The sequence below is a fragment of the Manis javanica genome, chromosome 13 (genome assembly GCF_040802235.1).
Source record: "Manis javanica isolate MJ-LG chromosome 13, MJ_LKY, whole genome shotgun sequence".
NCBI classification, from domain to species: Eukaryota; Metazoa; Chordata; class Mammalia; order Pholidota; family Manidae; genus Manis; species Manis javanica.
The window spans coordinates 81,231,428-81,258,992 of NC_133168.1; the positions used below are offsets into that span (position 1 = coordinate 81,231,428).

Below are 27,565 nucleotides of genomic sequence, written 5' to 3' on the forward strand. Positions count from 1 at the left end.
TTATGTCCACACAAAAACCTGCACACAGATGTTCACAGCAGCTGTATCCGTAAAGTGTTGCCAAAATGTGGAAGCAATCAAGATGTCTAGGCAAATGGATAAATAAACTGTGGTACGTCCAGACAACAGACTACTACTCAGTGATAGAAACAGAAGTGCTACCAAGCCATGAGAATTCATGGGTGGAACCTCGGATGCATATTACTCAGTGAGAGAAGCCAGTCTGAAAAGTCTGTGTACTGTATGATCCCAACCACATAATATTCTGGAAAAGACAAAACCATGGAGACAGGAAAAAGATCAGTGGTGGCCAGAGACTGGGAGGAGGGAGAGGTGCAGAGGCAGAGCACAGAGGTGTTTCCGAGCGACGGTACTGTCTTCTCTGATCCTGTACGAGTGGATCACGTCACTGCATGTTTGTCAAGGCCTGTGCACCCTACTCCGCCAAGAGTGAGCCCTGATGTGCCACCTGGTGGGGATGCTGGCAGAGGGGAGGGCTATGTCTAGAGTGGGGAGGGTTGGGGGCAGGAGGTACATGGGAACCTAGGGACTTCCTGTTCAATTTTGCTGAGAACCTAAAGCTGTTTGAAAAAATTAAGTCCACTTAAAAAATTGTGAACAGATATGTACCATTCTGTATTTTCTACTTTATTCCATTTTTTTCCCTTGAACAAATTTTGGTTATCTCCCAGGACACTTACTTCACCGCCCACTAATGACCCTATGGGAAGCCAGCAAAAGACTGCTCTGTGGCAGTCCTGTGAAACCCATTCTTTACCGCACAGATGACACACTCCGAATGTCACATCCAGCGCCTTCACAGTCAGCGGGCAAGACCACTTCCCGACTACCAGCGGACCTGCCCGAGGCTGCACTAGCCCCTGTGTGCGCCCCAGTACCTGGAGGGAGGGTCTCCACGCTCTGGGCTTTCTCATCCCCGGTGCTGTGATGAAGGTCTTTCTTTTTAATTGGGTCGATTTCATTCCAGTCATCCTAAGGGGAACAAAGACACCACGTGAGTTAATCAGTTCTTCAAGCCTACTTCATCCATCAGCTCCACGAACACTGAGTCCTGTGAAGCCAGAGGGCCCTGGGGCCACAATGATGAGGACAGACGTCCCATCCCCTGGCTCGGCATCCCAGAACTTCCCAGGGAGTGGAGGCGCAAAGGGAGAAAAGTGTGGAAATGACCTTTTCCAAGGAAGGATTTGCATTTTTCTCTTTGTTTTGCATTTGTATTTGCAGACCTATGGGAAGAAAATGCTCTGGACACCCCGGGATTTGAGGATCCACAAGGGTGCAGAAGGGAGATAGGGAAAGTAGATTAAATAAAATCAATCAACCATGGTTCTATTAAAGGCACTAAAATAGGGAGCTCTCCAGCCACCTCAGATGGTTTAAGGACATCCTAGAACCAGATTCTCCCTATGGGCCCCTTCAAGCCCTCCTCAGAGGTCGTTAAATGATTTGTTTAATTCCAGGGGATAACTGTGGAGGGAGGGAAAGAGCCCCCCCAGGCTTTTCCCAGGGCTCCTTCTATCAGGACTGCCAGTGGAACAGAGCTGCAAATTAAGGGCTGAATGTGAAACCGGAATAAGATATAAGTTCTGGCACAACTCGTCTGCACAAACAATTTAATCTGTCAGCATTAAATCAAATTGAATAACTCCATCATCACAGAGCTAAATGTATTTGCCAGCCACTCGGAATCTGACTTCTGTGTATAAAATAAGAAAGGTCCTGTGTATAACCCACATCAGAAATATCCCATGGCTAGTAATCTTCGCACACAGACTTCTGTGAGCTAAGCACTGTCCACTGGCCATTGCCCTGAGCAGATGCTCTTAGATGATCTGCAGCATCAAGCCCCCCACCCGGGGGAGACCCAACCCGTTCTGTGCGGGACTGTTCAACTAGCATCTCTGCAGGCCGGCGTAGGACGTGGCTTGTGCAGAAGCCGACGTTTTGGCTCTGGAGAACGTAAGGTGAGATCTGCTAGAAGGGCAATCCTCAGGGGCTTGGTCAGATCACGTTTGTTCCCCAGACACAACCTGCCCTGCCAATAATCTGCGTTTGTTTGCACTCGGCACGGCAACTACAGCGGAGCCGTGCCTGAGCTTCCTCCCTCTTGAAGCCAGCTTCTCCTTCAGGTCTTCAGTTGGTACAGCAGGTCTATCCCACCAGGCCATCCTGGCAGTGACGGGGGAGGCACCCTGGGGGCAGGACCCCCCTGCAGACACTGCAGGCTGCGGAGGGCAGCTGTCCCAGCTCTTGGGGTCCTGGACCAGCTCACCTAAACCAGGCCTTTCTCAGGGTTTCAAGTGCCCCCGGGCTGCGGCTCTCGAAGATCCCATCCCACACTGTGGCAAATATATTAAAATGCATTCGTATTCCAGTTTAAATATTTCTGTTGCAAAAAAAAATTGAAAGATTTTTATAATTTGGCTTTTGAGATAACTTCATTATGAATAAACTTTCAATTTACCACATTGGCAATGACTTCACAGGAAACTCCATAAATACATGAGAGTGAGAGACTCCACCCTACTGCCTTATAACATAAGGAAATGAGTGAATATTAAATTCAGCAAGTAATGAAGTCACCAGAGACATACCGTGTAGACTTTTAAATTAAGCATTATTATTTTTTATTGCATAGTTTGCTTGTAACGTTGTGCAGTTGATCATTTTCTTCCACGAGCGTTTTGTCAACTACAAATGCTGGCTAATGCATCAAACCACTTACCCTTGTACTTGAATAAGATCAAAAGTGAACGCTGCTGTTGAGGCCATGAGAATGGAGGCATTACCTGTAGTGTTCACTAAATCAGCACTTGCAGGTCAGCCATCAATGCTTTCTCAGAAAACAAATGCTTCCTTCTCCCCACAAACTAGATAAGACTAGTTTTATCAATCTCCCTTCCCAATGCCCCCAGATCACCCACGCCACCCCCCTATGAAGGGGCCTGAGGCCCTGCTGTCTAACCAGAGCACGGCAAAGTCCCAAGCAGGTGCAGCAAGGCTAGTGCCCTTTGGGAAGGCCTGCTACGCCCCAGGCACTGCCCCCACATACTCCCTCACCCCGCAACCCTGGCATTTTATGACTCCAGTTTTCCAATGGGACATAGAGATAGGAGAGGTCAGGCAGTTTGTGCAGATGACACGGGGAGTGAGGTCAAGCAGCGGGGGGAGGCAGCGTGCTGGCTCAGGTGCAGGTCCTGGTGATGCAGGGGAGCCAGGTGCCCTGGGAGATGGCTGGGGGAGGGCAGGCCAGGGAGAGGCAGAGAGGGCGCGTGCCGGCGGGGACATCTCGCAGGGGAGTGCATCCACCGATGAGAAGCACGAGAAAGTCGTCTGGTGGGGTGCGGAGAGGCACTGGGAAATAAAGGCTGTTTGTTTTGGAAATGCTGAGCTTATTGCGAGATACCAGGAGGAAACAGGTGGCGACACATGCCTGGAGTTCTGGGACGGCATGCAGGAATCAGAGCTGCAGTGGGCGGGAGACCGAGCCCCTGGGGGAGCATGGGGCCGGGGGCAGCGGACACGCGAGGGCCCCAACATGGCGGGTAGCGTGGGTCCCTGTGTTCTGGGCGGCGATGCGCCTGGTCAGCGCTGCTCACCCCTCCTCCCTGCCCCACGCAGGCCCGGGGCCCGCACACCTCGGTCCTGGGGGGCAGGGGGGCTCCGCCTCAATCCTACACGGCATCGAGCAGGGCCTGGGCTGCCCTGTAATAAGTGCGGTGGAGAAACACTTCCTCCCCCTGCTTACTCAGACCAATTTTACTGGCTTCGCCCACTGAGCCACGGAAGCTGCTGCTTGCGACGACGATGCCCCCACGTACAAGACTTATGTTCACCAGGGAGGCTCTAAAAGTGAAGACGTGCTGAATGTAAATGTGGGGGACGGGCCCCCGCCCAGGGCACGCTGGCACCCGGGCTGAGCTGCCCACTCGTCTGCTTGCTCTCTCCCTGTTCAGAGACAGCGATGCAGTGACAGGCCCTCCTTCCGGGGACAGGAAAACACTGCCGGCATTAGGGGAGAACGATGTGGTTTGCCGCTGGGTCCAAAGCTGCCGAGAATTCAGAGCTGGTGACCTGGGAAGCCTGCTTTTATTTCCCAGGATGCAGACCCATCTGTGCTTTGTTTCTCCCGCCCTCAAAGGGGGGATGTCCACACCGGATGCATGAGGACTGACCCACGTACAGAAGCAGCTTTGGACCCACGCAGGCGGGCTCTGCGGTTCTGACCGAAACCTGAATCCCGTCGGGGGAATCTAAGCAGGGGTCCAGGATTCTCGGGCCATCAGATCAAGTCACACGGGGTGGGGGAGATGCTGCTGCCACCCCTACAACTCTCAGCGCAGGACGCGTCTACATGCAGCCTCAGGAGGGACCTGGCGAGGCCCTGAGATGGCATCTGAGCCAGACATTGCCAAGTCTCCTCCTGTGTCCCACTCACTGACCCACCAGAGCAGGCAGCTGTTACTAGGAGACGTCTGAACGGAGTTGGCTTTCACAGTCTACCTGCTCAAGATCTGCAACCTGCCCGTATTATTCTTACAGATGCACACAGCGGAAGCATTTCACCTGGCCTATTACCTGAGACACCAGTGGAATTCAGTCAGGCCAGGAGTGAGACTGGGTGGAAATCATCGACCGGCGACATCTATTCCTCTGCCACAGTTAAAGCACAGCACCAAAAGTCATCCTATTTCTAGCAGACGAAAGAGCAGTGGTTTTTTAATAAAATGACATTATTTTGAGAAACAATAAATCCAACTGGTTTATTGAATAGTTTTGGCAATTAAGTGCAAATAGAGGTTTAAACAATTAAAAGGATAGTCCCCATTATATTTCCAATATGATCTGTCACTGTTTCAGAAAAAGAATATATAAGAAGTAAGCTTGGCTTTTGCCAAAGTTCCCGTTGCTGTAGGGGAGGTGCCCCGGCCTGGGGGAGCTGCGCATGGGGCAGGAGAGGGCAGCTGGCAGGGCGGCCACGTAAGATGCACAGATGGCCACACTTGTTAAGGGCACTAGTTACTCAGACCCTCCATGTCCAGATGAGGAAAGAGACCCCAAACGTCTGAGTGGTTTTCCATGTTACCAACCACTGCCAAGCAAATGTCCTCAGAACTGAGCCCATGACAACAAGCATGACTGCATCACAGAGTCAGGCATCTGGGGGTCCTGGCCGGGGTCTCCCCCGAGGCCACAGCCAGACCGCCATCCACAGGCTTGACTGGGCTGAGGGCCAGCTCCTCCCCACAGACTCAGCCTCAGGTCTGCGGGGTGTCCTCGCGACCCGGCAGCGGCCGCCCTACTGTGAGCGACCTGAGAGAGGGAGGGGGTGAGGGAAGAGGCAGAGACATGGATGGGGCGTGGACAGCAGGACCCCCTCTGTGGCCTGGTCCTGGAAATCACACAGTGTCTCACCACCACATTCTGCTCCTTAGGAGGGAGATGCCAGGTTCAGCCCGCAGTCCACGGGGAGGGGAACGGGAACCCACCTTCTGAGAGGGGTGTCAAAGACTCGGTGAGCATATACTGAGACTGCTCCATTTACGGAGGCCAGAAGACTGACGGCGGCCGAGACGAGGCCAGAACGCTGCTGTGCCCAGAGGGCTATTCACGTGCGGGGGCTGCAAGGCAACCAGAGTCCAGGAACTGCCTCACTGCCTGGTGCAGGACGAAACATCACTCCGTCCCGTGCTGGCCTCTCGCCTGCAGCCCGACACGCAGACCACTGTCACCCGTGGCGGCATGTCTGAACTGTGAAATGCCAGCAAAACGCACACCAGATACATGGGAAAGCAGATGATAAAGAATAAACGTATATTGCTAAGTCATGAAAGGCTGCCTGCATATCATTTAAATGGCTAACGTCATATTTGTTAATGAAGGTTAAAAACATCACTGTGGAAGAAAAAGGAAACTAAATAGGTTGTTTTTAATATACCTTGTGACTGTTAAATCATTGCAGTTGACTAGATCATATGCTCAGAGGCGTATTAAAAGTCACCAAAATGCGATCTGGCCGACTCCTTCATTCCTTCCTCATCAATTATCAACTTTTACCGTTATTTAATGACTACTTGGCGATTGCCACCACTACATCCAATCCACACATCAATATTCAAATTCTGAAAAAGAAAAAGCCTGGTTGCCAGATCTGTTAAAAATAAACACGACAGTTTATGTTTCCATAGTCCCTTTCCTAAGAACGCACTGCCAAGCTAAGACTGAAAACCAGCTAAAACTGTTCACCTGAAAGCAGATTTTTAAGAGCAGACAGTTCCCTGCAGAAGACTGAGACCCCCCATAACCCAGCTTTCTCGCTCTGAGGTCACACTACAAAGTGATCCAGAGGACGCGCAAGGACTAGCTGCTGTTTCTCATTCTTCAAGGGCACGACCCACAAGAGGGGTGCAGGGGAATAATCCCTGTCTTACTGGAGGGCGAAGAAACCTGCCAACAGGCGGTGTCACTGCTAAGCCTTTACTTTCTCAGCAGCCTGTGTGGTCCATCAACAAAGTGGAGCACATGATTTCAGCCCAGGGGGAGGGGTGCCAGAATGCCGCCTTCGATGGGCTGGCCATCGGCTCTCCCCGAACCACGGCCAAACTGCTCTTAAAACCAGACGCCTGTGTTCTGCCAACACTGCTGTTTCTAAAAGAGATCGCTTTCTGCTTCTATGTGGAAGCACCACTGAAAGCAGTAACTTTGGTTTAAGAGGAAAAGTACGGTTGCCTCTCCTAAGCATCGTTAGAACGGGAAGGAGATGACACGTGGCAGAGGCCGGAAACATGCTCGCATCAGTTCTGAATGTGGGTTCTGTGCAGGGGCAGCAGCGAGGACCCCCCGGCTGCTTCACCCCCTGGGAGAGCCAGTCACTGAGCTGGAGTGGGAACAGCTCAGGCGAGCATCAATAGCAACCTTCCAAAACCTCTACCCGGGTCTGAATCAAAGGATAGGAAGAGCATGGAAATCAGACCTGGGTGGGGCGGTGACAGAGGGAATAAGGTTTTCTCCCAGGTCTGGTGCTGCCGGGAGCAGACAACTGAGTCACAGCCTCCGGGGGTGGGGTGTAGTCTTGGATGTTTTCTAGAAGCTCCCAGGCAGCTCTGATGCAGAGTCAGGGTTGAGAACCACTAGCTTTGCTGATAGGCTTACCATTTTTCACAGTCAATATTCCAACCTGGTTCACAAAACTCAATGCTGCTGAAACGGGAGGGGAGCAAACTTCTAGAGAGGGTTCAAAGTTGTAGATAGTTTTATACATGATCACTTGCTCACAAATAAAAAGGGTATCATGATAAATATACCACCTCTTCCTCTATGTCACTGTGGCCCCTCAGAGAAAAGCAGGCTTTGGTATCCAGGAGCTGTAACAGCCACCTGCGCTGAAGTCACCAGCCATGGTGACATTGCTACCAGACCTCTCGCCACTGAACCTTCCAACATGCAGCAGGCGTAGGGCATCATCCCGCACACTCACTCCATAAATGGCGGCCAACTGGCTTAAATCAGTCATAATCTTCCCATTTCAATCCCTGTGGCCACAGGCAGGTGAAACGCCCATCAGCTTAGTCTAGGAATTCTGGGCACTCAATGCACCACCAGGAGGGTGTGAGAATGTGTTGCTGGCTTGGCAAATCAGTCCTGGTCTGTCTCAACCACCCTGGACGACTGAGGCGGCCTCTCTGAGCCTCCGTTTCCCAATATGTGACATGGAAATTCAAAACCAGCTCTATGCAATCCCCTGAAATGATGTCAGTGACAGGACTGGGTTGAACTGTAAGCATTGCCCAAGGCAGATATGTAGTCCCATCACTGACATTACACCTCCTTCTTTCGCTTTGCCCTCATTGAGGTACACCAGTCAGGCCGCTCGACTTCTGCTTTCCTCCCCATGGTTAGCTCATTTGCGCACGTGTTAAAATGCATGTGTGCTACCGCTGTGGTCCTCTTCCCCCAAACTCATAACCCCAGTCTACCTGTGAGAAAATCCCAAATGAGGGATATTTTTGCCAATTTGACTAGGGCTCCTCATAACTGTAAAAGTGGCCACATACAAGGATGGCTGAGAAACTGTCATGGCCCAGAGTGCCTGAAAAGATGTGACGACAAAGTATCATGTGGGATCTGGGTAGGACGCTGGGACAGAAAAAGGACATTAGGGGAAAACCCAGGAAATGTGAGTAAAGTAGGGACTTCAGGCCATAATAATGTGCCAGCATTGGTTCTTTAATTATAACAAAGGTAGGACGCTAACGTAAGATTTTAATAATGATGATAACTGGGTACAGGGTGTATGAAAGCTTCTCTGCACTGGTCTCATTTTTTCTGTAAATCTAAAACTGTCCTAAAAAATAAAGACTAAAAAATCAAAAATAAAGTGTGTGCACAGATCTTATTTATATAAAAGGGAAACATCATTAAACACTCCTGGGCCAACATCTGCCAGCCTCGTATTTCTAGGATGTCTGTTACTTTTTAACAGCAATAGTAAGCCTGCTCCACTCCCTCCTCCCTTCAGGGTGAGGAGGTGTGAATCTCATGGCAAATGCTGATTTTAAAGCCAATTCTGAATGAGACACAGAGCCCAGGAGCAATTTATTTCACATCACAATTCTCTCTTTGAGAGCAATCAATCCATCCTAAACTCCTGTGCTTGTGGTAGGTGACCAGAGCGGCAGGAGGCTCAGAGCATGGGTAGCACAAAGCCGGCGTTTAGCGTGCAGCTGTTCCTTATTCCTGCTTCTAAATAAGAGTCTATGGAGCAAGGCAGGGCGCTCAGGCCAGGTCATAAACATGCCTGAAGGCAAGAGCAGCAGGCCCTTAAATGCACGGGATGGATTTAGAGCCACAGGTTAGCCAAGCACCTGCCATTTCTAAGGAGCCCTTTATGGCCTCATTCTTCACTACTTGCTCTAATTCTACCTCTTTCTTCCTATAAACTGAAAAATGGCTTCTCCCATTATGGGGTCTCAGACAAAACCCCTTCCTAACTGCTTCTCCACTTCCTGTTCTGGGATTCTCAATGTCAGCCAAAGCAGGCTCTCTTACTTTGGAAAAATGATGAATTTCAGCAAACTGGTGTAGAAAATGTCTCTTCACCCCCACAAAAATGTATTTTATAAAATTCTTTGCCCTGTGACTTATGTAAAAGTCAATTATATTTTAAAATTAAAAAATAAGAACTTCCAGTAGGTGATAAAAAAAAAAGTGGTGAAAGAGAAGGTAAGCAGGCAGTCAGCATGACAAGGAACTGAACCACACGAGAGTGGAGAAGAGCAGCCAGCGGTCAAGGGCAGGCAGCATCCTCGTAAGCTTGCACCATCATGATCTCTCCTCCACCTCTGGATCCCCACCCACACCACTCCAGCTTCCTCCAACCCCATCCCCACTGGGATTCCTCCATACCTGGCAGCACCCTGATCTCTATATCAAATCCTGCGAAGCAGCTTCCCCACCCCCAGCTCTTGGGCTTACCAGGTCTCATGGAGCCGTGCTGCAATGCTACCTGTCACCAGTAGGTGCCGCCACCTGACACTACCTTAAGTCAACTGAATCCTCCAATAAATCTCACCCAGCTCCTCAAAGGGAAGACTTTCAGGTCAGTACAACTTAGATTTCAACTTCTCTTTGGGGACAATTAAAATGAGAGAAACTTGGATGTCGAGAAAAAGGAAAGAGCAGAGGAGACGGGAGGGGCAGGGCTTTCCCAAAGCAGCCCTGGGACAGGAGGTGAGCAGCAGGGCCCAGCACATCCCCAGGGCGTTGCAGCCTGAAGGCTGGTGAAGGAAGTGTTTGAAGGTGAGAATGCATGTCAAGGTTAGTGGGCCAGAGGCTGGTGATGCACACAGGTTTTCTTAGAAAACCAGTAAATGTTGCCAGAGGTTCAGAAACACAACATTTGAGGCACACATCAAAAGAGGCGTGTCACCTGCAGCTGAGGAGAATAAACACACGGGCATCTCAGTGGGGAGATATCTTCGGAAGTTTCTAACAATCGACGGACAGTGCATGGGAAACACAGCATTTATTATTATTCGTTTACAGTTTACATGTTCTCACTGACATTCTCTTTCTTTAGGGCTCAGTGGCTATCTGCCCTGTGATTTTACCCAAAAATCCTAGAAGAGTTGTCTTACGTCTGTTTTTCTCAAAAGACCTTTATTTTATTAAAGATTCATCTTCCACAAAGGATTTGTACAAAGAGAACAGGGCCATGCACTGTCAATCATCAGCCCATTTTACAGCAAAGGACACAAACAGGGAAAGGGGCTGATGCAGTGGCTCCAGCCCTCCGATTCCACTTCCACCCTTCCACCTGGTCTGAGATGTTGTTTTCCACAGCTCCTGGCTCTTTTCTTAGAAGGCTACTGAGATCAGATCACAGAACCCGAGTGGAAGGTTCACATCAGTCCCCTGGTGTGAGTGACAGGTAGCAGGATGCTGTGGAGACCTGCCCCCAAGTGTGGGGAAGGCCCAGCACTGCTGAGCACAGGATGCTGGCACACCTCGGAGCGCTGGCTGCCACACAAGCCTCCCTCCCTGCTGTGTTCTGTCCCGGTACCGGATGGAAAGCCCCAGAAGGGACAAGTGTTTGTCTCCTTACCTCTGGCCCACTTAGTTCCCTCTGCCTTTCCTAGCTGAGCCATCATTCCTGCTCTTCCAGGACGTGGTATCAGAACATGGGCTGCGGATGCCCAACTACCTTATTAAAAAGCAAAAGTTTAGGGTGCAAATTAGTTCAACCCAACTGGGAAGCAATTTGGCACCACATATCAAGAACTACAAAGATGCTTAGAACCTTTAAGCTGAGAAATCTCATTTCTGTGAACTAATGAACTAACCCCGAATAAGGAACAAATCTCATACATGAATATTGCAGCATTGTTTGACAGGAAAAGAAAAAAAAAAAAGAAGAAATGAAATATTCACCAATAAGAGGTTGGTTAAATAATGTTACAGCCCCTCCAAAGAATAGCATGAAAACATTAAGAATTATAATTACAAAAATCACATGGTTGGCCATAAGCAAAATGCTTACAATACGTTAACTGAAAAAGTAGGAGACAAAATTGTATGTACGTAGTGAAACAATTATACAGAAATACACATCTGTACGGATTAGCTTGGGATGAGATGCACTAGGATACAAATGGTTGTGTCAGAGCCGAGAATGAGGAGCGTTGTCTCTACTTCTCAAACTTGGTCATGTTTTAAATCACCTTCATGAATAATATGTTTCGCTTCAGACATGTTTAGACTGGAATTTCACACAGAAGCAATATTTCAGGTCCTTAAGACACTGTGGCAGTCAGCTCCACTCTGGCCTAAGGTCACAAAACACTGCCCAGGGGGCCGGGGAGCCCGTGGTGGCACAGGAGCCGTTTCTACAAGCCTGGCCTCTGCTTTTAAGGTGCAGGGTCAAGGCATTGGGGTCAAAGCATTGCTCTAGAACCAGTGGGGGTTCCAGAATTCCTCTCCCTCAAGAAATGGAGAAAGGGCCAAAAAGGCCACTCCTGTCTTGGGCAGGGTTGAGCATGGCCAGATTTGGCCTTCCATGTCCATCCCTTTCCCTGCTGAGTGCTCATCGTCAACAAGAGACCCAACTGACTGTGTGTGCTGAGAGCCACTGCTGTCCCCAAACCTTTAAACTAAGGGGTGCACTGGGCCGAGCTCACAGGTAGCTACATGCAAAAAGAGAGAAATCAAGGCACGCTCTTCTACCAGGCTGCCCACTCTGGCTCAACTTCCCCCATTCTCGGACAGAACATAGCAGGGATAGGGACATGACAGTGACGTCACCTCTGCAGAGCTGACCTCCACTGGGTTCCTCATGCCAGGAGCTAAGAGCAGCTGCACGTATGCGACCTCAGCCACTCCCCTCAGTGTTCTTGAGGCGCAGCATCTGTGATCCCATTCAAAAGATGAGAAAACTGAGAACCACAAAGAATCAAGGGCATGGGGCAAACAGGCAGAGCTTCAGGGGTCACCCTGGGTCTGACGGGCGCAGCGCCCATGCTCGATCCACACCACCAGCCTGGTGGAGGGAGGGACTGGCTGATCCAGTGCCCGCCAGGTAGGTGGGGCACCTGAACCCAGCTCACCACGGAGGCCCCTGCCCACGGCTGGACAGACAGTAACTGGGGACTGCCCATCCGTCCTTGCATCTTCTCTTACTCAGCTTCAGAAAATTATCATCTTACACGAATGGGTTTTCAAAGCCGGCTTTTCCTGTCCACACACTTTACTTCATTTAACCACAATGGGAAAGTTGGGGTGAACAGACTGGCTGCAATGAAGTCAGGCTTGGCAGGCAAAATCAAATTCCCGCTCTGGTGCGCGTGGCAATAGAAATCAGGTTTCTACCCATGGTGATGTGGCAAGAATTAAATGAGATAGCATGGATGATGACAATACTAACAGTCTGCCACACAGTAGGTTCTCAATAAAAAGTGCATCCTTGTCCCACACAATAGCCTTCTGGGTTACAAGGCGTGCCATATGTTACAGCAGAGAAAACCAGGACACTAGCAGTCACCTAAGTTTACCCAAGACACCTCAGCTGCTGATGACCAGTCATCTTCCCCCTGCAGACCGGGAGAGTCTGTGTAATTCAGGGACCACCACCCAGGTGCACCGACTTCGCTGAGTTGGTTCCGAGTGGTGATGAGTCTCACGTCTACTGCACATCCAGGTCGGACAAGTTAGCGTTCTCTTTCGACAGTCTTCTTTTTCTTTAATGCTTAGTTTTAATTCTGACTAGAAAGAGCCTGTTAGCCTGTTAATTTACTTTCTGTAGGTCAAAGATTCATGTGACCACTGGCTTTGAAACTACAAAGAACTAATTCAAATCCAGGCTTCAGAACTTTATACAGTCCATCTCTCTCTCAGTAGTAGCATTATCCAGAATCTAGACTCTGAGGATTAGAGAAAGTATATGTGAAATACTTAAAATACAGAAGATGGTCAGATATAGGACCTGTCCTAATGCCTTGGGCACGAGTTGCCCCAGATGAGGTGGTAGAAGGAACTGACTAGAAAGTCGGTCAGCCTTCCACGGTCGTGAAAAACAGCGAAGGTCACTGGAGTCAAACTACGCAGAACACGCAAGCCCAGCTTTCATTCACGCATATGCAAGATTATGCAAATGCACCGGGGTCCTGAGTCTCACCACCAAAACCAGACTGGGAGTGTCAGGAATTTTTACTTCTTAAGAAATTTTGCTAGTGGGTCTTAGCATAGGTTTATACCCCCTATTCTTCCAAAAGGGGGCTCGACTGCTTAAAACAAAGTACAAGGAAGTACGAAAGAAACTGAACATCAAGACTGAGGAAAGGAGGAGGCGGAAACGCTGTGGTTGGTTTGCACTTTAGCTCTGAGCTTCCCAGGGGTACAAGTAAAAGGAGCGGCGGGAACAAGAATGGCGAGGGCACGGGCTCTGGTCGCGGGCCGGAGGCAACTCGGTCTGTGACCAAGTCGGAACCTCTATCAGCGCCGGGCTCCACAGGCTTCCGACGGACCGAATACTAGTCACCCAGGTGGGGTCGGGAGCACCTGCGGGGGGGGCTGGCAGCCCGGTGGAAGGCCTAACCCTCGCCGTGGGGCTAAGGGATGCGGGGTCTCGGAGGCAGCGCACCAGCCGCCCATCCCACAGCCGGGAACGGATGCGGAGGCCCCGCCCCTTGGGTCTCGCGGGGCTGCAGGACTCGCTGTGGCCAATCGGATGCAAGCACGTGGGAGGCCTGCGAGCATGTGTGCACTGTCCCGGGAAGGCCCGCCAACGGAACTGTCACTCGCGCGTGAGCCCCAGGGGAACCTGCCGCGGGCCCGTCCGGCCAGCCCACAGCGGCGTGAGAACCATCAGTCATTCAGGGTCGTTTGCAAGGCTGCAGCAGATAGTGCGGCACGGAGGCAGGATGAAATAATGCAGGAAATACCAACAGCTTCTCGGGGAATAGGAAGCCGGTTTTACATGGCTGCTGCCCATACACGCTTGGGAGCAGAACAAAGGACAGCTCCGCGAAAAGATTCTGCTTGGGGCAAAACCAGGTCGGCCCCACGATTTGAGCCAACAGCCCCCTGGAAAATGCTAGAGCCCCTTCAGTAAACACACGGGTGTGGGGGGCCTAAGCATCGGGGGTCTGAAGAAGAGCTGTGTAAACCTTTTCTGACGTAACCAACTTGTTCATCTAACACACAGTTTTTTTGAGTGTTTACTATATGCCAGGTCCTTTGCTAGGAGGCAGAGATGCAGAGACACACGGTCGGGCCCAGCCCTCAAGAGTATCAGACACACAGAGAGAACTCAGTATGGCCTGTGACCCTGGGCACGTCCCTAGGCTGCCTACGGCTCAGGCTCTTGTCTGGGGAACGGGGACAGCAGTGAACAGTCGCTGCGCAGGATTTCTGTAGCCCCTTGCTGTAATGCTTGATGTGTCAATACATGGGTATTGTTATTAATACTAACATCTTGTATTTAATACTTTGTCTTAAAGTAGTATCATCTCTCTGTGATATGCAGATGGGTTGGAAAAGGTAGAGAGGGGGGACTATTAGTAGACGACTGTGGTCGCCCTGGAAAAAAGAGACAACCACCACTGGACCACAGAGCAGAGACACAAGACGGCGGCCCAGAGCCGGTGGGGAGCCCCTGCGTGGGGCGGCTCCTGCAATGGAACACACCCAATGAGGCTGTGACTTTGGCCTCCCAACCCGCACTCCCAAAGCTCGGCAGTGCTCTGCGTCAGAAGGCAGGAATGGAGGGCCTGTCGGCGATTCCCCCAGAGCCGGGAGCCAGCTCTGGCGAACAGGGCCTCGGGCCTGGGGAAGCCGGCACTGCCCCAGATTCCAGGTCCCCAGAAACACCTTGCGGAGGCCCCTGGGTGAGAAGGGGCTGGAGGGCGGGTCGGGTCGTGGCAGCAGATCCAGCAGCCTGGGGGTGGGGTGGGGTGCAGACTCTTAGTTGCCCTCCTGACCTGCCTACCCTCAGCTGGGCATGCTCCACGGGGCACACTCAGCTCACACGCGCTACGCCTGGTGAGAATCGAGATGGCAGGGGTCATACGGCCCCCCGGGCCACAGCAACCGCCCCACCCCGGGACTCCCTGAAGACCCCGAGTGCGGTCCTCAGGCTGGCAGCGTCAGCACGAAGCCTGCACGCCAAGTACGGAGCCAAGCAGCCACCCCTGTCCCGCTGAGAAAACCCGGCCCATATGGTCCCCAAGCAGACTTCCGTTTTAAACATTTCCTTCAGAGCCCGCCGAGATGCAATGAAGAAATGAGATCACTGGGAGTGATTCCCTTGTGTAGCCTAGTCTCTGCTCTGAATATCTCCTTTTCTTGAATCCCTTCTATTAGCATTAAACATTTTGAGAGAAAAGCAAGGGAGAATTTGGTGTCATGCACAAACATAAGTCAAGTGCATTGAATGTGTCTGTGGTGGAAGGGGCAGCTAGTTCCCTAGGCAAACTAAAAACATCCCGGGGGGAGCAGCCAAAAGCCAGCGGTGGCTGCTGTTCCCCCAGGGGCGAGGATCTACAGGTCATAGGGGAGGGGGCGCTCCCCAGAAAGCTCTATTGCAACCGCCTCTCTTCCTCATTGAAGAGCAGCGCTGACACCCTCACCAGCCACTCCGACCACCTGACGGAAGAATAAATGAACTGCGGAGCAGTGCCAGGGTCCAGATGACCTCCAGCTGGCCCAGGGGCGTCACCTGCGAGGCACAGCCCCCTCTGCGGCCGGCTGTTCGGCTCCGTGCACAGGCGACCTGTGACCAGGATGGCAAATCCCAGGGCTGAAGGAGAGAAAACCTGACTGATCCTGTGGCGGGAGATGTGATGGGAACCCTGCCTACAGCCCAGGCCCTCTGTCCACGCGGTGCTGAGCTCGGCCGGCCCGCCTGCCACTTCCGGTCTCCTGCGAGGGGGGAGCCCTGGCTACAAATATTTGGCAGACGACCCACCAGTTCAGCATGCAAAGTCTGGCAAGGTCTCAGGAGGCCTAGCTTTCACTCCTAGTTTTGTAATTTTTCCAAAAGTTGGTGACTTCATGCCTTAGGTCCCCATCTCTGAGGAAGCCCCTTTCTGCCATCCTCTGACAGAACCCCTGTGCTCCAGCCTGATCCACAGGCTGAGAAATGCACTGGGCCTTACCTGTCACAGGCACAACACAGAACGCCATGCTCATCCTGCCACCGGGCTGCCTGGGCAACCCCAGGGTGTGCCGTTTTACCTCCTGTCAGGTGTGAGCGCCATTTCAAGCCCCTGCAGCCAGGCCACCCCGCCCGCTCCAGCTTATTTCTTAAGGCCCCCCTCCCTGCTCAGTTCAGGCCCATTCCAGCAGAGCCCCTCAGGACAGTGTGATCGTTCCCACCTCCCTGATTAGGCTCATGATTTGTTTTTACATTTTCAAGTTAAGGTATAATTTACATACAGTAAAATCACTCTAGTGCACGGTTCTGTGTTCTGCTGGTTGTTCACAGCTGTGCACGCACTATCACAAGCAAGATACAGAACAGTTCCATCACCCAAAAAATGCCCCTGTGCACCTTGATCCCCTCTCCCAGGCCCGAGCAACTCCTGGTCTGTGTTCTGTGTCTATGTGCCTTGTCTAGAACGTCACATGAATAGAATCACACACCCCCTCCTCTACACTCTGCTGCTTTGTCCTGTGCAAGCCCCAGCCCCATGGTGTCACCACCCAACAGGTCACCTGGTGACCCTGACACAATGCACTGAGGTCCATCCATGTGTGTTTATCAGCATTTGCTGCCCTCCTGCCGTGGGGCAGTATTCGAGGCACAGTCTCACCCAGCTTGTCCATCCATTTCACAGTGAAGGGACAGTGAAGTGGTTTCCAGTTTGGAGCAAATGCAAATAAAGTCATTGTGAACTCTGTGAGCACATGAATTTCCATTTTCATTGGGTAAACACCTAAGTGGGATGGCTGGGTGGTATGGGAGCATGTGTTTGACTATAAGAAACTGATAAACTGTTTTCCACACTGGTTGTTGTCCCACGTTGCATTGCCCCAGCAAGTGTGAGCGTTCCAGTCCCTCTACAGCCTCACTGGTACTTGGCTTTACCGGCAGGTGCATCTACTACCTACCAGGTGCCATGCTCAGAGGCTCAGCTGCATCTCAGATAACACTCATTTCAACTCTATGCAGTAAGTTCAGGATTTTCTCTGCTTTTAAATGAGGAAACGGAAGTGGCAATTGATCCAGATTCAAATCACTGAAAAATTCATGGCCTTAAATAAGTTTTCTTCTCGGTTGACCTTCTTTATACCTTCACGGATTCTTCACATTCCGTCAGTCCCTGGCTCAAATTTTAGCTTCTGTGTGACAGTTTCTCCAAGTCATAAGGTAATACATGGCCTGGCCTTTCATTGTACATGATCAATTCCCTAATTATTTCATTTATCTCTAATTAGAGAATTAAAGGATTCCAAAAGTAACTCAGGCCTCTTGTCCCCCAAACAAAATGTTAGGTTTTTGAAGCCAGAGCATCTTTTACCCCAACATAATGTGTCCACCTTCTACATTTTGGACACTGGCCGAAATGAATCAGAACATATAGACGGTGTTTTGAAATCAAGGGAGGAGGTGTGTTATAAAAAACAAAACATTAACTTGAGTGTCACGGCCCCAAAGTCCTGGGCTCCTTTATACAGGTCCTGTTCTTCCCTATCAGGCAGTGTAGTTGCAGAAAATATGGTAGGTCACAGGTCAAGGTAAAGGCCCCCCCCAAAACCATGATAAACTGATCCATGGCAAATGATGATAAAATATCCATTGTCTAGAAAACAGGGTGAAAACAGTTGGTGATGTCATGAAGGAAAAATCACAGTTTTAAGAAACAAACACAGAAGGCCAAAGAAACACAGGAAGAGCCTGTTGAGGCGACTGGCCATTTGAGGCCCTACCTGGGGCAAGGAGCCCTCCGAGGATGGCGGGGCAAACTGGCCAGGAGCAGGCCCTATAATAACCTGGCAGGCCACGGCCCGGCTGAGCGGTCAGAGAGCGAACCGGAAGGGCAGCCGACTCCTGGTGCACCCGCCCCACAGGGCTGCCTTCCTCCCCCAGGACTCAGGAGCGGGGCTAGCCGTCTGTCTGTGCTCCGCAGCTCTGCCCCTCCGAACCCCAGCCCCACGGCACCACTGCCCAAGAAGATGGGCCCACTTGCTGTACTGCTGGGCTCTCCAAATCGGTGACCCGCTCTCATGGCTCTGTGCCCTACGGAAACAGAGGCCCGATCCTCTCTTTCCACCAACCAGCCCCAGAAAGCTCCCAGCCACCATCACGGCCACTCTTGCCGCCACACCCCATTAGGTCCCTCGGGCCCTGTCACACCCTCACACCCTCTGGCTGAATCCACAGAGCCTGTGTGCCCAATTCACAGCACGGATTCCGTGGCTTCCCCGACCCGACTCCACAGTGCCCTTCGCTCTCCCTTTGGCAGCCACCCGGATCTGCCCTTTGAAAGCAATGTTCATCCTTTGCACAGAACTCCAGAATAGTCTGTGAGGACACTGGTCCACTTGTCAGCAAGCCTCAGGGCCTCCCCCTGACCTGCCCCACATGTAACGATCTCTCTCAATACCCCCCTCCAGTCAGGCTGGGTGATTCCCAATTTTCTCCAAGTTCCTTTATCTGTGCTGCCCGCCTGGGAACCCAGCTTTGGTTTGGTTTATAATCAGTCTTCAGATGACACAAAGCTTCAGGCCCCACAAAGCCTGCTCTGCCCACGAATTGTGCTGGGAGAGGCCTGCCGTGCCTGTCCTGACCAGTGGGCCCATTTACCTGTACTTCCCTTCCTGACATCTGGGGGAAGTGAACATAATGACCTATCCCCCAAACTCCTCAATTCCTGATCTGTTTCTTAAAGTCCTGAATAACCTAAAATGTATTTACCTTAAACTTCTGAATTAAAAAGCTCAGCCCTGTTTTCCCGCTAACGTGTGGCTATCTTTTCCTGTTGCAACTGAATGGAGGCTGCTTTCTGAGAACGTGGAAGGCGTGGGCACTTGGGAAAGCGAGGGAGGGCAGAGGTCGGCCAGCTAGACAGCCAGGGGTCCTTCCCCACTAAGAACCCATCCCGCGTGGAAAAAGATGTCCCCACCGCGTGACTGCGGGCCCACGGCCTGACTCCAAGCACAGGGCTCATAGCAGCCTGATTTCCGACAGGGCTCAAATATACAGAATATACATTCCTGCTGCACAACGGGGATAAGTTCTTGGCAGAACAGCTCAACAGACACTGATTACGCAAGCTCTTTTCAAAAAGCTTCAAGCCTCCAGGACGCTAACCTGACAGAGGCTTATTATTCTCTGCAAATAATGGGTGAAAAGAGAAACCATTCCTGAGCCTTTATAAAGACAGATGCCCAGGCAGACGGGCCCACACAATAAATCTGCATACAAGTCGGGCAGAGGGCCTGCGCCAATGCCTTTTAAAAACTGGTGGGGCCCCAGAGGCCCCCTGCCCACAGCCGGAGTGCCAGGGGGTCCGGGGGTGTGGACAACGGCTGTGAACCACCTCATGGGAGCGGGTAGGGTCACAGGGGGACCGGTGCGTGCCCCGTGTCTGCCAAATAAACTTTTCACAGCTGAGATCTCTGGGCCAGAACTGTGAGAAGACCGCAGAGGGGCAGCCGGAGGGCACGTTGGGGCCTGGGGGCTGCTGTGATTTAGAGGGCGTCCTCAGATAATACTGGATGTTCTGTGAATTAATTTTCAAAAGGACTGGGTAAATTAACAGTGAGGTCATGTGATGCTTGTTTCTATGGAGAAAGTACAATAGGTACTTTTTTTTCCTATTTCCCTAACACACTACAATGTGCTTACTGTGATGTAAAAGAAAGACAAAGAAAAAAAAAATCTTAAAAATGTCAAAGGCCGAGCCCTCCTAAATGACTGTTTCAGAGTGTTTATCAAATCTGACTTTGGAAATACGCTCATTTGTAAGAAAAATAGAACTGGCCATCAGTGGGCAGCTACTGAGGCCCAGGTAAGGAACTGGGAGTATTTGTCCTCATTATCTCATTGAATTTTACCTTGTTCACATGTATTTAGAAGGACTGAATGCGTTTTAGTCAAGTCATCAAGGGAAGAAAGCAGGGGACGTGGGCAAGTCGTCCCCTGGGGGCAGGGACGAGGCTGCAGGTGGCCTGGCTCTGCCCCGTCACACTCACACGGAATGTGAGTGTGCAAGTGTGCGAGACAACCGGAGCAGCCACCTGACATCCACTCACTCCCTCCTGCCCCTCGGCCATGCTTAGCCCAGCAGCTTCCAAACATCTTTGTCGTAACCCACAGCAAGGAAGAAATCTGATGTAGAGACCTAGCACATGATTCAAATACTAAAAGACTTGAACAAAATATATACATACAAAATATACACACACACACATCCATATTAAAATATGCAGGGAGTTTCATGAGCTACCTCTCACTTCCACTGTCAGTGATAGGTGCTGGTGCTTCCCCTTTCCGTTACACACTGATGCCATCCTCCTGACTAGCTTCATGATCTACTTAGTGGGCTGCTGCTTAGAGTTTAGAAGCCTTGCCTGAGTCTTCAGGAGGCACGTTCAAGGCTGCAGCCTGGTGTCAGGTGCACGTGCAGGCTGTGAGCCCAGGCTGAGCCAAAGAACCATGGGTCTGAGCCCTCCAGGACCTTCTTGTTTGTTTGTTTGTTTAATAATGCTAACAATTTAAAAAGTTTTAATTTTATTGTGGCAGAAACACTTAACATGAGGTTTACCCTTTTAAAATATTTTTTTTGATTAAGGTATCATTGATATACACTCTTGTGAAGGTTTCATACGAATAACACTGTGGTTACTACATTTACCCTTATTATCGAGTCCCCCCCATGCCCCATTGCAGTCACTGTCCACCAGTGTAGGAAGATGCCAGAGTCCCTACTTGCCTTCTCTGAGCTACACCATCTTCCCCGGGACCCCCTGCACACCATGTGCACCAATCATGATGCCCACACTCCTCTTCTCCCCCCTCCCCTTTGGTAACTGCTAGTCCTTCTTGGAGGCTGTGAGTATGCTGCTGTTTTGTTCCTCCGGTTCTCTAGGGCCTTCTTTTTGTTAAACTATAGCTGAGGACATGGATGAAGAGCAGGCACTGGGCTCTGTCCTTCCTTAGGCCTGAGTGCTAGAAGAAGGGCCAGTCGGGAAAATGCCCCTCCCGGGGTCACCTGGGCAGGGCGGGCGGGCAGGGCCTTAGCCCTTTATTACGGACATGCGGGCCATGCTTGCCTTGTGGCATCCTGCACTCCAAAGGCAATCGGCATTTCTGGCTGCGCCACCGTCCTGGGCCTCCTCAAGCACACACGTGGACAGTCAGACCTGCACCCTGCCCATCACCTTCATCCGAACCAAAATGCACAGCACTGCGCTTGAATGGGAACAGCAGGGGTAGAGCCCCGCCGGGCCCCCTCGCCGGTGTCCCCTGTCCAGGGAGGCATCCAGGAGGCCCCTCAAGGACAGGGACAGGAGGGGCAGGGAGAGAAGACGGAGAAGGCCACAGGGGTCACCAACTGCTTTGTGCGTATGCTGGCAGAGCTACAAAATCCAATCTTGGAGGCCACACAAAGTCCTCAACATATTTACCCAAGAGAAAGAATATTCTGTTCTCAGAAGCAACTCCGGTAGTGTAAATAGGAAGAGCTTAATGGATGTCACACGAAGGCGCAGACGCACCGTGCTGGCACAGCACGCACCCTAGGCCTCAGAGCAGCCGCGGTGGCCCTGACAGGGGTTCCGTGAGCTGCTCCAAAACCACAGGACAGGTTCCTCAGGGAAGGGAAGGCAAAGGTGGATTCCTTCTGCTTGGAAGACAGCAGGCTTCCACGGAGAGCACTGGACAGGCAGACGGGCAGCAAAGCCTCTGTTCAGAAGGTGAGATCCCTGTGGGAAGTGGGCTGCTCTGTGCCTCCCGCCAGGTTGAAAGGGTGAGAGGCCTACGTTCCAGCCCACCCACTCTCCAGGGCACAGCCATGTGCGGCGAGAGGCCATGGAGGTGCCTGTGCAGAACTGCAAATGGAGCTTCAAGTCTGCAAACAAGACAAAACAAAATCCCAGAGAACCCTGACACTACTGTAAAAGGGGAGAGAGATCCTTGTAAGGAAGGTTTATGTGGTGGAAGAGATGACAGTCCCCTTCCAGAGTAAGACACGCACCCCTCCCCAGTTCCCAACCCTGACTCCCGTGGAGACAGTCACTTCTCTAGAAGGGTGGCTCACAAAAACAAAGCCTAAGAAGGAGGCAGCTGGAAGCTGCTCTGGTATAGCTTCTTCAAGGAGCTTTCAGAAACAGGTCAAAACGTTTAAAAAGGATTTTTGTTTGTTTTATCCAAACATCAATTTCTGGGAGCAAATATGCCACCTTGGGAGACATACGAAACACTCTTTCAAGCCTGTGAAGCCTTGCTTGGGGGGAGGGCACAGAAGTGGGCACTCCATGCAGAGAAAGAGAAGCGCACAGAGGTGGGCAGCCAGGCGGCCCGGGCGCCAAAGCTGGGGATTGGGGAGCAGCCTGCCAAGTGTCCGGCCCAGCGGCTCCTGGAGCCGGTGCAGCCACCCTCACCCTCGGGGCGGTCACTCTCCATGATGGCATGATCAGGTAGGGCGCCAGCGTGATGCAAAGCGTGTCTAAGGGTGCAGCCAAGAGTGGAAAGTCCGCAGAGGCACCCTACACCTCAGGATCAGTTGCTTTGACAGCCAGCAGTGCGGTGACTTGCCCAGAGGCGGCCGGGCTCTGGAGGTGACATCCTAGTGAGGTGGGAGGCTGAAAGGCGGCCTCGTGGGGGTGCCACTATGCCATGCTCTTCTCAGAGTGAGGGGTGCTCGGCCACCATTTCCCGTTCTGGGCACAGAATCATTTAATACATCTCTTCATATCTGCATGGCTGAGATGTAAAATGATAAACCAAATGAAAGCCCACCCACTACATCATCGGTCTGGTTGGGCGGCACACTGCAGCAGGACACGCATACAGACACGTGCACACACAACCGTCGGGGGGTTCTTGCAGTCCTCTAAACAAGGGAGTCCTCATCTGTGTCCTCAAGGGCACCAAGAAGCCCGGCCTGTCACAGAATCACAGCAGAGGAGAAGATAGGAGGTTGGCTCAGAAACCTCCCTCCCTGCAACTCCAGCCTGGGAATCACTGCGGCAGCGCATGCTCTCACCGCTGAACCCGCACACACAGTGGGTAGCCTACGCATCCTGTAGGCTGCCGTCAGGCCACAGCCCTGGCCGGTGCTCCTAGAGCCTTCACTGTCACCCTCCCAGGAGAGATGAGAACTAGGCCATAAAATGACCTCAGGGTCCAAAACCCGCAGCCAGACAAGGACAGCCCTTTGAAGGCCTGAAGCTCCCTCGAATGGGCTCGAGGGACCAAGGCACACCTTCCTTGGGAGGCACTGGAACCACGCCTGGCCGCCTCTGCAGCGAGGGGGTGGACAGCCCGGTGCCTGATGGGGGTTTTCTGGTTGCGTGAGACCTGGGCACACACTGCCACTGACCCACAGATTCGGGAGAGGGGTGCACAAACAGACTGTTCTGAAACAGTCCAGGTCTAGAGACAGCCCCTGGTGCGTGTCACGTTTCCTGACATTCCGTCTGGGAGAAAACTGACTCCTTGGCACATGGCCTCCCATCAGGGGGTGCCCAGCACTCACGGGGCTTCCCTTTTGTCCCACCTGCTGGGCGGCTTCACCCACAGGCCACTGCTCACCTCTCAGCGGGGTCAGTATCTGTCTTTTGAGACTTGAGGCCTGAAAACGGGGAAGACAGGTCTGTGTGCTGAGCAGGGCACAGACAAAGGTACATGAGGGGGGTCACACCTGCATTCACTGCTATCAACAACCATCCCAGTGGGCAGCAAGTGGTAACACAGATGCAAACAGGGACTCTGCACCGTGCAGGTCTGCCATGAAGGCCCAGGACAGGCGCGTCACCCAAGGCCTCCAGGAGCACGCTGCCTCAACATACAGCTCAGCCCGAGCCCCTGGCTAACACAGCACGTCCTCCACGCCAGGAACCACAGCGCCAGGCAAAACCGAGGCCACCACCCACGAGGCAGAGGCTCATCGTGGAACAGAGGATGCGGGCAAGGTGCGGGGCACTCACCAAGCAGCCTCCATCCACAGCGGCCTCGGGCACCGGTGATCCACAGGAGTGGGGCGGGGCCGCCGCCAGCAGATGCTCCACTGAAAACAAGAATGAGGAGTGGCCCCCAGGCCTGCGATTCCAAAAGCAGGGAGAGCAGGGAGCGTGGGAGGAAGGGGTGCCACAGGCCGGGGAGGAGACGCAGGGGCTGAGCAGGGCCCACACATCAGGCACCCCCGGGTCCGGCTCTTTGTTCCAGGTGGGAGGCGCTGTGGACCTCGCACCCAGTGCTCTCCGCACGATGGGCTCTAGGAACTGATCTCAGGCCGGAGTCGGGTCGGACAACATGGACACGAGCACACAGGCAAACCACAGCTTCATCTGGGAGCAGGCAGGTTTCTATGTGAAATTTTCACCGTCATAAATGTTTTCAATAAAAAATGATATTGTTGTAACTCGTGGTCCATCTAAGCTAGGAAACGGAGGAAAAGGTTTGGGGCTGTTCATTAATTGCCACATTTATCAGCCCACTGACGACATCCGGAAGGACTATAGAGGCAGTTCGTCCACACCGAGGGTGGCATCGAATCACATACCCCGTGGGTACCAACACTGATCATCTCCACCACCCACCCGTCCCCAGGACCCCACAGTTGTCCACACCTTCTGACCAGCCTCCTATTTCCACGACTCCGGCCCCTCCGCAGAGTCTCACAGTCTCGCCTCTCAGTGGCCCGCCTGCCTCCAGAGTGGCTTCCCGACCTCTGCTCCTGCCCCTGCTGCTCTGCTGGGGGACAGTCCACAGGGCCATCGCACACAGGGCCTGACGCCGGGCTCGCCTCTGCCGTCCTGCTGGTCACGTTTCCGAGTGCACGTGAGGCAGCACACTCCAGGCCTTCCTCCCTTCCTTCCCCAGCACAGACCTTGCCTCCAGGTCAGCCCTGATCACACAGGTGCCATCATGTCTGGATGTCTTTCCTTCTCCTAAAAACATCAGTACCCTGCCAGCACACCCTCGGGTCACACCCAGGGATTCCTATCCCGTGTGGTGCATGGCCATCAATGCTGGCTGGGCCCCTGGAGGCACACCAGGGAGCTCCCTGGCCACCGGCTACGGCCGTGTCTGCCGTGCTCCAACCAACACTCAGATAAGAAAAATCGTTCTCAGAATGAGGAAAGACTCAATTATGATTTGTTAACATACAGAAGGTGGGTGTGCATACACATATGCCTTGGCCCCTCCGGCACTGCCCCTGCAGGCTCCCTAGTGAGGTGTGGGAACAGGAGGGAAATGACAGCCAGCCTGCCTTTAGTTCATCCACGTCTCACGTCCAACCCCACATGGAACAGACACGACGACTGTCCTCTTATTTCCCGGCTCAGGAGGAAGGCAGGAAGTGCTTATTTTTAGCCAAGCCCAAACCCTAAGCACTGGCAGAGCAATGAGGAGCTGAGGGGAAGAAGGCCCCTCGCGAGAGATCACAGCCACAGCAGGACCCGAGCGCCCGAGGCCGCTGGACATGAAGCGGCCGCTCCCTTTCTCCCCAGGACGGTGAAAATGCACGCCGTTTCTGAACACACGTGCTTCCCAGAGAAGCTGGGCAAGGGGCCTGGCAGAGAACGGTGCTGACTCCCATTCTCTCTGTGCCCCGGTTGCTGTAAGCGTGATCCTTCCAAGTCCAGACAGAACCACTGCCGCCGAGAAGGCAGGGGGTGCTCTGGACCTGCAAGAACCACCCCCCTTCCTACTGTCCTCGCGGCTCAGAGGCAGCAACCACCTCCCCAAATGAGAAGCCCCATGCAGGCACTGGGCCAGGGCGGGGGGCTTCCCACACCTGCGGCGAGCCAGGCCTGTCCTCTTTTAGACCAGGTAAATGCCCAAGCCCCCAGCCTCAGCAATCAGCAGCCGAGTCTCAGGATCTCCACGTGATTCTGATGGGCTGAGAGCCACAGGCTTGGCTGCGCTACTCACCCACCAAAGTGTCTTAAAAACAAAAAATAACAGAGACTGGACACTGGCTTCGAATACCAGACACACAGGGAAGCAGAGGACGCAAGAAGAAAAGGTCTGATTTCCAGGACAATCCGCCTGGTGGGGACCAGGGACGACCCAGACGCTCCCACGTTTGGGGGCCCGGGGGAGGCGCCACCCCTAGGGATTCGGGCCCAGAGGCTCCGGGCTGGAGTCGGCCTGTTTTCAAGCAACATGGTTTGGGGGGCAGTGGTCTGAGAACCACTGATCCGAGGACAATCCCGGGTCTGAGACAGGAGGAGGGTAAGGAGGGGAACCACGGCTGAGCAGACGCGCCGGCTCCTGCGGGGCGCCAGGGAGCTCCTGGAATGCTTGGCCCCTTCTCTCCCTGGGCTTGAGGGTCACCAAGCCACAGGGGCCTGACTTCCCAGAGACCTTCCCTGAGAGCCTGAGGGTACCGAAGGTGATCTCAGAGTCGCCGTCTCAGGAGCGCTCACCGCCCCCACCGCCCCCCTCACGGCTTCCTTACCTCGTAAAGGGGCTCCCTCCAAGCCCACTGGCCCCTAATTAACCCTGCTGCTCTTCCCACCCCCGCGAGGACGCTGGCACAGGTCAGGGACGCCTGCTTTGAAGTAAGCATCATGAGAACGGCCCTGCTGGCACTCCCAAAGCACATCCAGGGAACAAGGAGCCGTGCAGTAACAGGGTCACCCCTTGAAATGTGGCCCCAAAGCAGCCCAGGAAACGTTTACCCCCCTGACCTGCTCCACATCACCATGTAGGTCGGTGCACTGACCCAGATCTGCTTCCAGCACCTCCTCACCACACACACACACACACACACACACACACACACACACGCAGGCTGTGAACACCCCCGGGGGGTGGGGGTGGGGGTGCTTTTGTTACATAGAGAGTATTTTGGCAGATTTCGGAGGCAGGATTCTGAGTGTTTTAAAAAACACCACCTCTGTTGGAAAGGCTGCTATTTTTAAACTGATTAAGATTTAAAGGTTAGCAATAAAAGCCATGAGAAACAAAACTGGTATGTGCCCGATGCCCAAAGGACAGGAACAGCAAGGAAGGGCAGACCAAACAAGCCCTTTACCGCTTAACACAGCAGTGACAGGCATAGACGCCACATGAAAGACACGTTGATGAGCAGCTGTCGCAGCAGGAAAGTCTGGCCACCTTAAGCACGTCACCCACGTGGTGTCCCATAACAACAGGCGCAACACCCTCTGAATTACCAGCGCAGCAGCAGAGGCCGGGGAAAGCCGCCGCTTCAGTGAGGATGTGGGATGGCACTTTCCCGTGTGGAAACAATGAGGTGCCTAAAGCCAACAGTGGCCGCGAGACCACCCTTTCCCCTCCGTCCCGGCTGCACCTGTCACATCTTCACGCAGCACGCACAGACCCGGCAGCAGGCCTGCGCAGCAGGTGCCT

General features: G+C 52.8%; 1 protein-coding gene across 2 annotated transcripts in view; it reads right to left on the bottom strand.

The window, feature by feature from the left end:
- Positions 1–27,565, bottom strand: part of GALNT2 (polypeptide N-acetylgalactosaminyltransferase 2) — a 174,395-nt gene that overhangs the window by 87,636 nt on the left and 59,194 nt on the right. For both annotated transcript variants that reach the window (XM_073219930.1, XM_073219931.1), the window contains one exon: positions 900–993. In XM_073219930.1, coding sequence (XP_073076031.1) covers positions 900–993 — 94 coding nt within the window. The remainder of the gene's footprint in view (positions 1–899; positions 994–27,565) is intronic.